The sequence below is a fragment of the Myotis davidii genome, unplaced genomic scaffold (assembly GCF_000327345.1).
Source record: "Myotis davidii unplaced genomic scaffold, ASM32734v1 scaffold854, whole genome shotgun sequence".
In the NCBI taxonomy this organism is placed as follows: domain Eukaryota; kingdom Metazoa; phylum Chordata; class Mammalia; order Chiroptera; family Vespertilionidae; genus Myotis; species Myotis davidii.
In genome coordinates, this window is record NW_006285939.1 from 2,306,632 (window position 1) to 2,323,805 (window position 17,174).

Below are 17,174 nucleotides of genomic sequence, written 5' to 3' on the forward strand. Positions count from 1 at the left end.
TTAGCACTCTCTCTGAATTATTGGAACTAGATTAATAACTGTGAATAGCTTTTTAATGTGCCTCCTGCCACTAAAATGCTTAACAATGAGAAAGCAACTATATTATAAAAGGGATTCCTACACCTGGCTACAAAATAATCCTAAGAACCATTCCAGCTCCAAGAGTCTCTAGTTTCAAGCTGTTTTAAACGAGAATATTTGAAAATGTATTTCTCAGTAACCTGGGAAAAGAACAACATATCCTAAGGATGCTGACTAAGTATTAATTACATGAACAGTTCATTTTGTTTGAGAAGACTGCAGTTTAAGGTCCCAGAGTTTCTGATGTCCATTTTTTCCCGATCAGCCTGGTTGATCTCCCTGCTTCCTAAGGGTTCTTAGTTTTCTAAAACTATCAAACTCTATTAAGAGGTTGAGTACAATAGCAAAGCAAATCTTCCTGGGTTTTCTCAAGTAAGAATCAAAGCCAAAAATATAGCTTATGCATAATCATAAATAAAATAAAAATGACCTGTGACAGATGTTCCCAGAGAAAAACCAAGTATAAAGAAAGATGCTCTATGAAATCCACACAGAGATATATAGTCAATTGTTCTGTGAAGTTTCCACAAAGGTATAAAAATTTTACCCACTGTCTGGATGGATTAACAAGGCAATTCCTTGCACCCCTCCTAGGCTGTAAATCCTGACAGATACTAATTATAAGCTGCCACCACACCATTATTCAATGATGTGGTGCAGAGCTTACACCAGAACTCACAAATGACCTGTAAAATTAGATGCATGGAGCTTCTGAAAATCCCTTTCAGGTAAAAGATATCAAAAAGCTCGACTTTTTTTTTAGTAGATTCTTGAAAGATACTGTCTTTCTCCCTTTATGCCAAGAAGAAAGGGAGCACACTCTGTCAGAGTAGATGTAGGTTTGGTTGCCTGTCAAGTTCACCTGCCAGGCCTCGCCGAAGAGGGAGACCCCTTAGCTTCCTTGTTCATGTCATTTCTGTTCTATATGTCAGACTGGCTTTAGTCTCTTCTCACTGCTATCTCTACATATCTGAGCTAACTTTTCTTTAAGCAACAAAAATAGCTTCCTGAAACAAAAGCCTAACAGAATTTTAAATATTTAGACTAGAAGCAAAATCTAATATAAAGTATTAACCAATTTTACAAAAAAAAACCCCTATCCTAAAAAACAGCCACAACTAAAACAAACTATATGACTGAATTAACCTGCATTTGTTTTTATCAAATACAACTTTAAAAAGATAATCAGAAATTAAATGATATAAAACAATTACATGATAATTAGATATAAAAATAACTGTTTGTAATAATTAATTACAAAATTCTTTTATTCTGTTAGAGCCAAGCATTTCCAAGGTCAGAAAGAGGAGAGAGGCAGCAGGCCCCTCTAACGTCCCAGAAGAGGGACAACCATGCTCCTTCTCCAGCGAGGACAGGGTCCCTCAAATGCTAGAAACCAGGGCAGCGTCACTGTCAGGGAGTCCTTCCCTTTCACAGGAGTAATTGAGCTACTTCAGTAAGAAACAACCATCGGGTAAGGATAGAGACCTTAAAAGAACTGCCAAGTTCTTACTTCATGGGGAAAGGTGCCAGGAGTTCTCAAGAGCTCCACACTGGCAACAAATACTTTTTTCCCCACCCAGAGCCACTTGAGGTGAGTAATCAGAACAGTAAGAGTAATAGAAATCCATCTTAAATTTAATCACATCCTGATATGACCTTCACCAATGACAGAGCTACTTATTTTTTATTTTTATTTTTTATTTTTTTTACTAATAAACAACTTTAAACTTGGAAAAAGGGAAGCATCTATATCTCAGGACAGTAAGTAGAAGATATCAATGAACACTTTAAGAAACAAGAGGCAGGAGGAAAACACTATTATCTAGAGTAAAAACCTAGAGCCCAACCAGGAAGTGGTAAAGAGAGATGTAGGAAGGAAATAAAGAAAACTGAAGTGATGCCTGGCCCACATGGCTCAGGGGTTCAGTGTTGACCTATGAACCAGGAGGTCACAGTTTGATTCCTGGTCAGGGCACATGCCTGGGTTGCGGGGCTTGATCCCCAGTAGGGGACGTGCAGGAGGCAGCCAATGAATGATTCTCTTTATCATTGATGTTTCTATCTCCTTCTCCCCCTCCCTCTCTGAAATCAATAAAAATTATTAGAAAAAAAGAAAAAGAAAACTGGCCCTAGCAGATTTGGCTCAGAGGCTAGAGTGTTGGCCTGCGGACTGAAGGGTCCTGGGCTCGATTCCGATCAAGGGCACATGCCCTGGTTGCAGGCTCAATTCCCAGTAGGGGGCGTGCAGGAGGCAGCCAATGAATGATTCTCTTTATCATTGATGTTTCTATCTCCTTCTCCCCCTCCCTCTCTGAAATCAATAAAAATATATTAAGAAAAAAAGAAAACTGATGTGAGAACCCACAGGCCCAGAAATGAGTCCAGGAAATAGATGGTCCTCAGGAACAGTGTACCACAAATATCCATGCTCCCATGTGCATGAGCACACACACACTTTTGTAAAAACTCAGTCTGCAACATTAATTTTAGCAGGCTCAAGTAGATATAATTAAACTATGTCTTTTACTATACTATAAACATATTATTTTACTTGCTAGATTAATAATTTAATTAGGAATAATAATTAAACTTAAAGTAATATAGTTGGTACTGATACTGATTTTCTCAGGTTTTAGAATACTGTGATTTCTTAAAAACAAATACAACAAAATTAAAAAGGAAAGAAAAAACAACAAACATAACATAAAAAAATCCCTTACGAGTCATGGGAACATATGTATTAAGTTTGCACAGTGACAGATGATTACTAAATTTAATGGGGTGATCACATTGTAAGATATAAAAATGTTGAATCACTATATTATACACCTGAAAGTATTACAACTAATATAATACTGTATACCCACTATACTTAAGAGAATCTTTTGGAAGATAATAAATAATATTAATAGTCTTAAAACTATCCTTAGATTCAGTTCATCAATTTTATAAACTTCTCTTGCTACTTTATTAAATAGCAACTGTGTAAAGTTGTTTATTACTATAGTATGTATATGTACAATAGAGAAAAACTTGGTACCACCTAATTGTTCAAAACAGTAGTTAAGTCACAGTATATCAATCCCACAGATTTTATGCCTATTAAATGTATTATTATGAAGATTATTAGAAAGTATGAAAAATATTTATAATATAGGGCTAAAATAAATAGGTAAAATACAAAATTATAGGTACTTTTTGAGCAGATATATATGAAGCTAAATATTCATGTAGAAAGACCTATACAAATGAAAACAATTATTTAGATGATTTTTTATCTTTAAAATAACTGTAAGATTATCCTAACTGGTTTGGCTTAGTGATAGTCAGCCTGCGGCTGAAAAAGGTCCCAGGTTCGATTCCGGTCAAGGGCATGTACCTTGGTTGTGGGCACATCCCCAGTAAGGAGGTGTGCAGGAGGCAGCTGATCGATGTTTATCCCTCATCGATGTTTTTAACTCTCTATCCCTCTCCCTTCCTCTCTGTAAAAAGTCAATAAGATATATATTTAAAAAATAAATAAAATAACTGTAAGATTAATAAATTGATTTTGCTTTTTAAAAATGCAATATATGCCCTTGCTAGTGTGCTCAGTGGTTAGAGAGTCGCCCCAAGCATCAGAAGGGTCTTTGGTTCAATTCCCGGTAAAGGGCAGGTACCTGGGTTTCAGGTTCAATCCTCAGCCTGGTCAGGGTACATACGGGAGGCCACCAATCAATGTATCACTCTCACATCTCTCTCTCTCACATCTCTCTCTCTCTCTCTCTCTCTCTCTCTCTCTCTCTCTCTCTCTCCCTGCCCCCACCTCCTTCCCTCCCTTTCACTCTCTCTCTAAAAAAAAAAATCAATGGAAAAAAAATATCCTTGGGTGTGGATTAAGAACAACAAAAAAAGCAATATAAAATGAAAGAATTATGCAGACTGTAGTTTTCTTTATTATGTGTAAAACAGAAGATTAGAATAGGTATCTGTTTGGTTATTCTGATTCTATATATTGAGAAACTTAGGGGAAAACTCACTTGAACTAATATTTCTGAAAAGTAGTGACACATTTCAAGAAAAGATTATAAATGATCAGATGTTGAACTTCCTAGACATATCAGTAGCAAGTATTGATTGGTTTTGTTAATCAAGCTCTGGTTTAATAACAAGCCCCTTCTAAATTTGGTGATAAGCAATAAAAAAAAATCAATAAATGAATCAATTTAAAAAAGTTAAATGGTAGTGATTTCCTGCTGGGGTGGTCTCTTCACTTTGTTAAATTTCTGACCCCGAAGCCTCCACAAAATACATTCATTACTTAATCTTACCTGAATGAGTCTAACCATGGCTAAATGCAGCTTTTCACAGATGATTTCTCTCTTCCCTTGCTGAGCTATTTGCCACTTCTGCAAGCTGGAGTCATAAATCTCCCCAATCACAAATATAACTCTCCTCTAGAATGTCACCCAGCTGATCTCTCAGGGGATTAAACACTGCTTCACAGCATCAGTTAGCTAAAAGGAGACTGACTTAACCAACTCTTCTTACAGGCCACGTGTTGTCCAATAACACGAATGGAGCCTAGATGAAGCAGACTGTTTCCAGAAGTAATAAAGCACTTTGTGGGATTGCCCTTCAATTATTATCTGGTGACAATGCCCCAAAAGTAGCAGATAGGCCTCTAGAGTTCAAAGATCCACACTGAATTCTGATGGTGAAAACTGGTCTTATGTTTGTTGCTTCATTTAGAAAAATAGAGTTTTTCTATTCATTCCTACTTTCTCTCTGGCATACAAAAAAAAAAAAAAAAGAAAGAAAGTAGAATTGTGCAACTCATCTCTAAAGTGATTTAATATAGACTTCTGCTTTAAACCCAAGTTGACAAAACACGGTGAAATGTAAAACATTTAATGCCCTCTCCAAGTTGTGCTGTCAGTTTCTGGGAAACTTCCTGTTGCAACTACTGAAATTTATTATTAACTCTCTTTTAATAGCTAAGTGTCCCTAGTAAGTTATGAAATGCTTTAATTTAGAAAGCCCAAAGTTATTCGGATTAGTTTTCTAATTAAGTTATTAGTAACATTTAACAAAACCACTTACTGCTTTCTTATTTGTCAATGAAAGAATTAGAAAACTGATTCTTTGCTAAAAGGGCAAATGTTTATGAAAATAGTAGTAAATAAAAAGCCATACATTTATTAAATGATTTCCTGCGTGCCAGGCCCTAAGTGCTTTCTCAATGCTAGCCCATGTGGTGATGGGCTAACTTTATGCTTGTGGTATTTCCTTGTCTCATGGGAATTTAATAAAATTAAATTGTCAGGGGAAGCAAGGAGGAATCCTCAAGTTTTCTTTAAAAAGTGTTCAAACAGAAAGGGATACTGAGAAAGGTATTCACTAGAAGCTTGCTTACAGTATAGGATTATGACTAAAAAAGGAGGTAAGCCAGGTGTACATGCTTGTAGATCATATTTTAACAAATGCAGGATATACTCTTTTTTAAAAAAAATACATATATTTATTGACTTCAGAGAGGAAGGGAGAGGGAGAGAGAGATAGAAACATCAATGATGAAAGAGAATCATTGATCAGCTGTCTCCTGCACACCCCCTACTGGGGATTGAGCCCACAACTCAAGCATGTGCCCTTGACCGGAATCGAACCTGGGACCCTTCAGTTCGCAGCCTATTCACTGAGCCAAACCGACCAAGGCAGGAAATATTCTTAATGATTTAAGATTGAAACAGGTACAAAGTCTGGAAAGACAGATTTAGTTATAGTAATCTTTATGTGTGAGGAGTTAGATTTTTAAAAAGTAATTAAGGTAAAATTTTATTTTATCAGTTGCCCTAACCACATTTCAAATGCTCAATAGTCATAATACCATCATCATAGTAAGTTGTATTGGACTTTAGGCCTTAGATTCTTTAGCTGAGTGCTACTCAGTTCATGATTAGTGACTAAATTAACCCGAGGCCAGAAAGGGATCACTACAAAGCAGTAGACAGAACAGTCCCTGTTATACAGGGCCATATATATCTTGTGTTTCCACTTGCTAAAGTAGAAACAGTGCCTCAATAATGGTGTCAAATTAGCCCTCGTCTAAAGGATTTACCTAACAAAGCATAAAAGCAAGCCTCCGAAGGATTAAGTTGTCCAAGTCACTTATTTCTAAAACAAAGCTCAAAATTAAAGAACATTTTTAAAAATTCCAGCAAGAAATGCAAAATTTACAACATTTGGCATCCAATCATAAATTATCAGGTATACAAAGCACAGAATACAATGCATATTGAGAACAACCAGTCACTAGAAATAGGCCTAGAAATGATACAGATGATAAAATTAGTAGACAAGGACATTGTATTAGTTGTAGCTATTTCATATGTTAAAAGCTAGTTTAAAAACTGAGCATATTAAATAGAGACATGGGCCCTGGTTGGTGTGGCTCAATTGGCTGGAGTGTCGTCCCAGGCACAGAAGGGTCACGGGGTTGATTCCTGGTTAGGGCACATACCTGGGTTGTGGGTTTGGGGGTGCGTATGGGAGGCAACTGATCAATGCTTCTGCCTCTCTGTTTCCCCCTTTCCCTCTTCCTCTCTCTAAAAATCAATAAAAACATATTATTGGGTGAGGATTAAAAAAATAGAGACACAGAAGATAAAAACAATGATCCAATTAAAACTCTAAAGATGAAAATTACAATTTCTGAAGTGAAAAATATAGTAGACAGGATTAGCAGTAGATAGGCATTGCAGATGAAAAAAATCATGAACTTGAAGACACAGCAATAGAAACACCCAAAATAAAACATAAGAAAAAAGTCATAAATATAAATATACTGTGATAAATGAATGATGAATGAGCAGTGGGACAACATTAGGCATTCAAGAATACAAGTAATTGGAGTCTCAGGAGCGTGGAGGTGGGGATAGAAAAAGTTTGGTTCAGTGAATAGCAGTGCATAGAGCGTCGGCCTATGGACTGAAGGGTACTGGGTTCAGTTCTGGTCAAGGGCATGTACCTTGATTGTGGCTCGATTCAGGCCCCACTGGGAGACCTAGGCCTGGGAGGCCGGGAGGCAAGCAATCAATGTGTCTCTCTCACATCAATTTTCTCTGTCTCTCCCCGTCCCTTCTACTCTCTCTAAAAATAGATGGGGGAAAAATATCCTCAGGTGAGGATTAACAAACAAATAAGCAAAAAATAAGATACGGAAATCTGGGCACACAAAGGGACACCAGGGGCATGCTTGCACAGAAGAAGGACAGTGAAAAGGGTGCCACAGCAAGCCAAGGAGAAAGGCCTCAGGAGAAACCAAACCTATGGATGCTTTGATGTTAGACTTCTGGCCTCCAGAACTGTGAGAAAGTGAACATTTAAGCCAGTGGTTCTCAACCTTCTGGCCCTTTAAAGCAGTTCCTCATGTTGTGACCCAACCATAAAATTATTTTTGTTGCTACTTCATAACTGTAATGTTGCTACTGTTATGAATCATAATGTAAATATCTGATATGCAGGATGGTCTTAGGCGACCCCTGTGAAAGGGTCGTTCAACTGCCAAAGGGGTCGCGACCCACAAGTTGAGAACCACTGAAAGTGATAAAAAGAAAGAAAGTCCTTTGAAGGAAGGGGAACCTGGCTTCTTAACTGCCTGTCTGTGTGGCTTGGAGCATGTTAGTCAACTTCCTGAGGCTCAGTTCACTGCCTCTAAATTGGAGATAAGAACAGTGTCTACACTGTGAGGTTAGGATTAAATCAGACATAGCTTTTTAAGTGTGAAGTAGAATGCCTAGCACATATGCAATCATTTAACATTAATGATCAATTTTACTATTGGTACCTGTATAATTTTTTTAAAGTTTCTACATGCATTTGGCTTAATCTTTTATGAAACATAAATTAGGCTTACCTGCATACTGACATAAGTAATGGCAGGTTGAAAACAAATAGAGAACTGCAACACTATACATTAAAAACCAACCCATCTGCTTCATGTAGTTTCATCTGTATCACACTTCCATTGACACTGGGATTTACTGGGCTTTAGTTGCTTTATTTAGCATTTATATTTAAGAAATATCCATAAGTCTGTAACATTTTGAGTGATTTGAGATAATTTATTTATATCTAAAAAGTTAAAAAAAGTTTATCTTTAAAAACTGTATTAATAAAATATAATAAGTTTAATCATTGACTAACTCATTTAACAAATATTTTTGAGAAGTTCCCTTAAGTAAGGCAGTGTGCTAGGCACTCTTTTTTTTTGTATGAAGTTTATCTCATAAGGTCTCTATAAAATGTTTTTCTATGTTGGTAACACAACTAACAATTTATTCACATATACCAAGGCTTCACATTTTTAAAATTTCTGGTGTTTTTGAGGATGGGTAAACTGAAGGTTAGTTCTATATAAGTAAATTTATAGAACATCAATTGGCCATGGGAAATTAAAAAGAAAAGAGTTATGTATGCTCAGGGTTATCTTTTAAAAGATAATATTTGTTGTCCGGCCAGAGTGGCGCGGTTGGTTGCAGTATCATCCCGTGCACTGAAAAGTTGCTGGTTCAATTCCCAGTCAGGGCAAATGCCTGCTGGGTTATGGGTTTGATCCCTGGTTGGGGGTGTGCAGGAAGCAGATCAATGTTATGCTCTTGCATTGCTGTTTCTCTCCCTCTTCCTCTCCCTCCCACCCCCTCTCTCTCAAAATCAATTATATATATAACTCTAGAATAGAAATGTAATGGGGAGATGATAATGCAGTTTTTCTAGCAGATACCCTTCGTCCAGCTGATTTATGTTTCTCACCTCTCTCTCTCTTTCTCTCTCTCTCCCTCCTTCCCTCTTTCTCTCTCAGCATGTCCTCTGGTGAGGTTTGAAAAAAAGAAGATCGTATTTGTTGATAATTCCTAAAAGTTAATTATCTACCTCCTTCATAAGGAATGTGAAAATATGGACTTTATCCATTAAAAACTGAACATTTAAATCTGTGTTAATACATACATGATTGTGCTTAAATATATTTCCTTTTTATATATTTCTCTCCACACTCTCTGCTTATATAAATGACTTCTAGTATCAATGAACATGTGAAAAATTCACATATACGTGTTTAATAAGGTACATCTAAATATAAAATGAAAATCTAAATATAAATTTTCTTATCCTATTGATATACTAAAAACATTATGTCTTGGAAACAACTGCTACAAGCCAAGAGTTTGGAACAGCAAAACAGGCTTACATTTTAAAACATAGTTAATAAAAGATATCCTTCAGGCAAATTCTGAGTTTCAGAGTCAGGTAAGAGAAAGTATAGCTGCTGATATAACAAAAAAAAAGTCTTTCTGCATAGTGAAATTACTTCTTTTAAAAGGTAAACAGCCCTAGCCGGTTTGGCTCAGTGGATAGAGTGTCGGCCTGTGGACTGAAGGGTCCCGGGTTTGATTCTGGTCAAGGGCACATGCCTGAGTTGTGGGCTCAATCCCCAGTGGGGAGCATGCAGAAGGCAGCCAATCAATGATTCGTTCTCATCATTGATGTTTCTGTCTCTCCCTCTCCCTTCCTCTCTGAAATCAATTAAAAAAATAAAATAAAATAAAAAGGTAAACAAATAATATCTATTATATAAATTCAACTTTGGGAAACAGTGCATTTAATCTTCAAACTTTTTATGAGATTCCTTTGAGAATGTTAAACATTAAAACAACCTAATAAATTATATATATAAGAAAACATGTGCAACAATAAGTTAGATTCTCATGTAGATTAGGATATAAGATAATAAATGTAATAATTACATTTACAATGGCTACTAAGTTGTTAAGATTATTTGGTTGTTTATTTTACTAATAACCTGAAAGGCAAGGTGGTTCAGCTGGGATAAGAAAACCACCACAAGGAGGGACCATTCCTGTGGGGAGACCCAGGAAGATGTGAAGATGACACACTGAATGCCGACATGCCAATCCAAAGCACTCCAACCCCTGCAGAGACACACTCAGCCTGCTCTCACATTCTCAGAAGTCGGTGCAGGGAATGGCACATCTGTAACCATGCAGAACCACAAACCTCATAATCTTCATAAACAATCTCATACTAAATCCTACCGTAGGAGTTAAACCATGGTTTTCAGAATTGGGCCAGTGTTCTTAGCTGTGAGAGTAGGTTGAGGAACTAAAGAAAAAGCCAACTGTTTTGGTAAGACCCTAAATCTAGAGAACAGTATCAGCAACCCTATATGATAGTATATTTATTATGGTTAACAGTGGTGAAAAGGTAAACTAACAAGAGGAATGGCTCATTTTTATATTTCTGTAATACAATTAAAAAGAAAATGATTATAGTAGACAGCACTAAGCATCATAGAAAATCATAGATTCCACAATAAATATGTCTAATTGCCAAAATCAGTAAATAATTCACAGGAATCTTACACACAATAGAACAATTTTAACTGGACTTTTATGGTTTACCTGTTTTAATTCTCAAAGTATACCTTGTGGAGAAAAACATCATTGAGTAGGTCTAAAAAATTTTAAGGGTTCATTCACATCTCTACAGTTTTGCAATAATGTTCCAAAGCAGCTACCAGTATTTGGTGAGATAAATGCACGTGTGGGGCTTCATGTCAAGCAACAGTTTATCTGGCATCAGTAATCAAACAATTACGAAATGGAAAGTACATCTTGTACAAGCTGACAGATCCATTAAATCAGGAGAGCTATGGGCAGACATACTGACACTGCAAGAATTACCAGAAAGCATTAATTTCAGCATTAATAAAATGACAGTAAATAGATGACAGTTGCCAGATGAACTAAGAAATAAGGTTGCTGGCCTTGTTAAGCTCACGTCTGATTTTCTCAGGCACAAACTGGTCGAGGTAGCGTCTGAAGTGAAGGGCATCGATGGCGACAATTTCAGTGCTGCGCCGCTGCCAGTCGTCCCTGGGCAGGACAGGAGGGAAAGATGAGGGACAGCGAAAAGCACTCACAAAGTAAAACCCTCACAGGTTTCCTGAGACACTGGCAGGGTTAAAATATTAAAAACAAACCCATGTCATAGATCTCAGAAAAACAGGAAGGCAGAAAACACTATTTTATTTTAGATTCCAAGGTACACATTGTGGACTGTCAGGCATTATACAGCACATAAAAAATTATGGAGAGACAAAAAATATGATATATTGTAAACGGGTACATCGTTTACAGTGAGTCTCAGAGGTTAAAGGATTTGGGGGAAAACAAAAAAAACCTTAGGTCTTTGTTTTCCTCTAATATTAAAGATATGGCATTTGTATTTTGACAAGAACTCATTCCTCCTCTGTTTTGAAAGATCTCCTCTAGGTCACTGGGTCTGTAACATCACCGTACATCACCCAAGAAATAATCCCAAGAAGTCAAGTGTTACAACATGTGTAACGATTCAGTACAACATTCTACCTACTGTGCTCAATCGCTGACTGTGGAAATATTTTTAAAAAGACAAAAACAGCAAAGCAGACAATAACACAAAGCAGCACAAATAACACGTTGCCTGTGGAAATATGAGGGAAGCGCTGAGATAATTCTGAAAACATAAAATTCCAAATATTTCATCTCATAAATTTGCACATATTGATATGCCAAGCAACTTTCCACTCTGAAGAACAGCAATAAAAGCCTTCATGTTAGTCTGTAAGCAACTATCATAAGTTAAGCATCCACACAGATAACTACTGTAACCACATGGTTTAAACAAAACAAAGGGAGAGGCCAGGGGCTGGCCTGAGATGACAAAGACTAAATCTGCATGGCTGCAGGGGCCATGACTGCAGGGGCAGTAGCTGGTGATTTCTGCCGCTTGGCTTTTTTTTTCTTTCTTAATTCGTTCTCCTTTTTCACCCAGTCCCACAATGCTCTTCTCTTCTGACAGCTGTCAGCTTGTTCTCCATCTATGAGTCTGTTTCTATTCTGTTTGTTAGTTTATTTTGTTCATTAGATTCCACATGAGTGAGATAATTGTCTTTCTCGGACTGGCTTATTTCACTTTGCATCAATACTCTCCAGGACCATCTATGCTCTCACAAAGGGTAGGCTTTCCTTCTTTTTTAAGGTCCAGTAGTATTCCATGTATAAATGTACCACAGCTTTTTATCCACTCATCTACTGCATGCTTCCATATCTTGGTACTGTCATGCTGCAACAAACATAAGATTGCATATATTCTTTTGAATTAGGGATTCAGGTTTCTTAGGATATATTCCTAGAAGTGGAATCTCTGGGTCAAAAGGCAGTTCCATTTTTAATTTTTCGAGGAAACTCCATACTGCCTTCCACACTGACTGCTCCAATTTGCATTCCCACCAGTCCCTTTTCCCCACATCCTTGCCAGCACTTGGTTGTTGATATACTGATGACAGCCATTCTGACAGGTGTGAGGTGATATCTCATTGTGGTTTTAATTTGCATTTCTCTGATGTTTAGTGGTGTTGAGCATCTTTTCATATGTCTATTGGCCATCTGTATGTCTTCTTTGGAGATGTATCTATTCAGATCGTTCGCTCATTTTTTATTTGGGTTGTTTGGTGTTTGTTTTGGCATTGGGTTGTAGGAATTCTTTATAAATTTTGGATATTAATCCCTTATCAGATGTATCATTGGGGAATATATTCTCCCATTCAGTGGTTTGTCTTTTCATTTTGCTGATGGTTTCCTTTGCTGTGAAAAACCTTTTTAGTTTGATGTAGTCTCATTTGTTTATTTTTTCATTTGTTTCCCTTGCCCAAGGAGACATATTAGAAAAAATAGGAGCTCCAGTGGCGCAATCGGTTAGCGCGCGGTACTTATACAGAAAAAATATTGCTATGAGAAATGTGTAAAATTTTACTCCCTGTTTTCATCTAGGAGCTTTATGATTTTCGGTCTAACATTTAAGTCTTTAATCCATTTGAGTTTATTCTCATGTTTCATGTAAAAAGGTGAACCATATACATTTTTGGAATATTTGTTCTAGTTCTGTGAAATATGCTATTGGTATCTTCTTAGAAATTGCACTCAAATCTATGGATTGCTTTTGGTAGTATAAGCATTTTAATGATGTTAATTCTGCCTATCCAAATGAACATGGTATATCCTTCTACTTATATCTATCTTCATCAATATCTTTCATTAGTGTCTTATAATTTTCTGAGTACAGGTCTTTTACAGCATTGGTTAAACTTATTACTAGGTTTTTTTACTTTTCTTGATGCAATTGTAAATGGGACTGTTTTCTTAGTTTCCCATTATCCTATATAATAAAAGCCTAATATGCTAAGTATCTAGTCGTCCAATCAATCAATCACAGCATAATATGCTAATGATATGCTAAGGCCACTCAACTGCTCACTATGACGTGCACTGACCACCAAGGGGCAGTCAAACAGTCGATCAGTTGCTATGATATGCACTGATCACAGGGGGCAGACGCTCTGACCAGTAGGTTAGCTTGCTGCTGGGTTCCAGCTGATAGGGACTGAGTGAGATGAGCCAGACATGCCCTGGGGCCCTCCTGCGGTCCTTCCCAGGCTGGCCAACCTCCGGCATCCCTCCCCAGCCCCGATCATGCACTGGTGGGGTCCCATGGCCTGGCCTGTGCTCTCTTGCAAGCTTGGCTGAGTGACCCCTCCCACCCCCCGAGTGCATGAATTTCGTGCAGCGGGCCTCTAGTCGGTGTATAAAAATGCAACTGAATTCTGGAATCTATTTTGTATCCTGCTACTTCACTGAATTCATTTATCAGTTCTAGTAGTTTTTTGTGTGGAATCTTTAGGGTTCTCTATATACAGTATTATGTCATCTGCAAATAATGGCAGTTTTACCTCTTCCTTTCCAATTTAAATGCCTTTTATTTCTTCTTCTTGTCTGACTGCTGCGGCTAGGACTTTCAGTGCTATGTTGAATAAAAGTGATAAAAGCAGACATCCTTTGTCATGTTTGCAATCCTAAGGGAAATGTTTATAGTTTTTACCCATTGAGTATGATGTTGGCTGTGGGATTGTCATATATGGCCTTTATTATGTTCCCTCTATTCTGCCTTAGCTGAGAATTTTTAACATAAATTGGTGCCAGATTTTATCAAATACCTTTTCTGTATCTATTGGTATGATTATGTGGTTTTTATCCATTTTATGTATATGGTATATCCCATTTATTGATTTGTGAACATTGTACAACCTGGATCCCTGGAATAAATCCCACTTGATCATGCTGTATGATCTTTTTAATGTACTGCTGGATACGGTATGCTAGTATTTTGTTGAGGATTTTACCAACTATGTTCAACAGGGATATTGGCCTACAATGTTCTTTCTTTGTGGCATCTTTATCTGGTTTTGGAATTAGGATACTGCTGGCATTGTAAAATGACTTTGGAAGTCTTCCCTCATCTTGTTTTTAGAATAGTTTGAGAAGACTAGGTGTTAATCCTTCTTTGAATGTATGGTAAAATTCACCTGTGAAGCCATCTGGTCCAGTACTTCTGCTTGTTGGGAGTTTTTTTTATTACTGTCTCAATTTCATTAGTTGTAATCTGTCTTTGTTCAGACTCTCTGATTCTTCCTGATTCAGTTTGGAAGATTGTATGTTTCTAGGAATTTACTCATTTTGCCCAGATTGTCCAATTTGTTGGCATATGGTTGTTTATAATATTTTCTTATAATCCTATTTCTTTGGTGTCAGTTGTTACTTCTTCTCTTTCATTTCTGATTTTATTTATTTTGATCCTCTCTCTTTTTTTCTTGATGAGTCTGGTTAAAGGTTTGTCAATCTTGTTTATCTTTTCAAAAAAACAGGTGTTGGTTTTATTCATCTTTTGAATTTCATTTTTAGATTCTATTTTACTTCTACTATGCTCTTCATTATTTCTTTTCTTCTATTCACTTTGGGCTTTGTTTGCTGCTCTTTTTCTAGTTCTTCTAAGTATAAAGTTAGAATGTTTATTTAGTGATTTTTCTTATTTCTTGAGGTAGGCCTGTAGTGCTATGAATTTTCCTCTTAGGACTGCTTTTTCTGTGTCCCATAGATTTTGGGTTGCTGTGTTCTCATTTTTATTTGTGTCAAGGTCTCTTCTGATTTCTTCCTTGATCTCACTGTTAACCTATTCATTATTTAGTAACATGCTAGTTAGAGTCAATATCTTTGTGTGTTTTTCAGGGTTTTTTTCTTTTGATTTATTTCTAGTTTCAAAGCCATTCTGGTCAAAGAAGATACTTGATATGATTTTACTTTATACTTTGATATGATTTTAATTTTCTAAATGTATTGAGACTTATTTTGTGTCCTAACGTGGTCTATCCTAGAAATGTTCCATATGCACTCAAAAAAAAAGTATATTCTGCAGCTTTGGAGTGCAATGCTCTGAAGTAACCAATTAAATCCTTGTGATCCAGTGTATCATTTAAGGCTACCATTTCCTTGTTGATTTTCTGTTGGGAAGATCTATCCATTGATGTCAATGGGGTGTTAAAATCCCTTACTATGACTGTATTACAGCTAATCTCTTCCATGATGTATGTCCATCTAGTTTGCTTTACAGATTAAGGTGCTCCTATGTTGAGTGCATAAATGTTTACAAGGGTTAAATCCTCTTGTTGGATTGCTCCCTTTATCATTAAGTAGTGTCCTTCTTTGTCTCTTATTATATACTTTGTTTTAAAGTCTATTTTGTCAGATATAAGTATTGCTACCCCTGTTTTTCTTTCCTTTCCATTTGCATGAAATATCTTCTTCCATCCCTTTACTTATAGTCTGTGTGTATCTTTTGTTCTGAGGTGAGTCTCTTGTATATAGCATATATATGGTTCTTATTTTCTTATCCATTCAGCTACCCTTTTGATTGGATCATTTAAGCCCATACTGGCTCTTCTTCATTAGAACACACACACACACAAGCATCCAGGTTCCAGATGCATAAAAATTCACCTCTGTTAAACCAACTTATTGGGGAAGCAATATCATGTAAAAATATATTTCAATAAAAAATAGAAGATAGCAGCAGCAAAGTTCACTGTAATTTCTGCTGTCAATTGTTTGTATCAGTAGGCAAATTGTCTGAACATAGATTGCTTCACCTACCTAGCCTCCCAGAAAACGTAAGGATAACTACTTATGCTGTTTAAGGGTTTTAAGCTATAAATATAACCAATTCTAAATGAGTCTGGCCTTGGAAGTTAACTTCTATTGACTGCTTACAATTGGTAGCTAAGATGCAAAAACTGTAAAGAGCTCTGGTCGTCCTCTTCTTGATTTAGACTTTTGGCTTTCATTTCTTTTTGATATATGATAATACTGTTTTAACTACTAATGAAGCTGTAATACTGAATTTTAGAAGAAAGTTAAATTTCTGAAATAAGAATAGATGGCAGACAGAATATACGAGGCCACATTCTTTAGCTTCTGGCCATGCAATAATCAAGTCAGAAATGAACTCACCTTTCATTCCCATCTTCATGGCTCCGGGCCCAACGATAAGTTTCAGCATAGCCTGTGTATTCACTGTACTGTTCAGTACCTGAAAAAAAGAAGCTTCCAATACTATTTTTCAGAAATATTTTCTTAAAAGCTTCACCTTCTAAAAAGAAAAAGCCAACAATAAAAAAATCACTGGTCTTAAAATGATTTATTATTTTTCATGAAGAAATAATAGAATGCCTCCAAAAATCGCTACAATGTTTATCATACAGTGACTAAATGTCTCAACCAATACAGTAAACAAAACATGTTTTCAAATTTATTTCCTTCTTTTAAGAGGAGTGCATAAAGACTGTGTCTTATACAAGTCCACTGTTTTGAATGTAATCTGATAATACTTCGTATTGTTGAGAAAAGAAATTTTACATAAAGACATTCCCTGCTTTCTCAACAAAATCCTAGCCAATCGGATCCAGCAGTACATCAGAAAGATCATACACCTTGACCAAGTAGGATTTATCCCCGGGATGCAAGGATGGTACAATATCCGCAAATCAATAAACGTAATACATCACATAAACAAATTGAGAGAGAAAAAAAACACATAGTCATATCAATCAATGCAGAAAACACATTTGACAAAATCCAACACCCTTTCTTGATAAAAACTCTCAG

At 36.4% G+C, this 17,174-nt stretch overlaps 1 protein-coding gene across 2 annotated transcripts in view; it reads right to left on the reverse strand.

The window, feature by feature from the left end:
* The window catches only part of PARG (poly(ADP-ribose) glycohydrolase), a 188,577-nt gene that overhangs the window by 18,520 nt on the left and 152,883 nt on the right, over nt 1-17,174 (reverse strand). For both annotated transcript variants that reach the window (XM_006757138.2, XM_006757139.2), the window contains exons 14-15: nt 16,521-16,599; nt 10,907-11,015 (exon numbers count right to left, since the gene is read on the reverse strand). In XM_006757138.2, the coding sequence (XP_006757201.1) occupies nt 10,907-11,015; nt 16,521-16,599 (188 nt within the window). The remainder of the gene's footprint in view (nt 1-10,906; nt 11,016-16,520; nt 16,600-17,174) is intronic.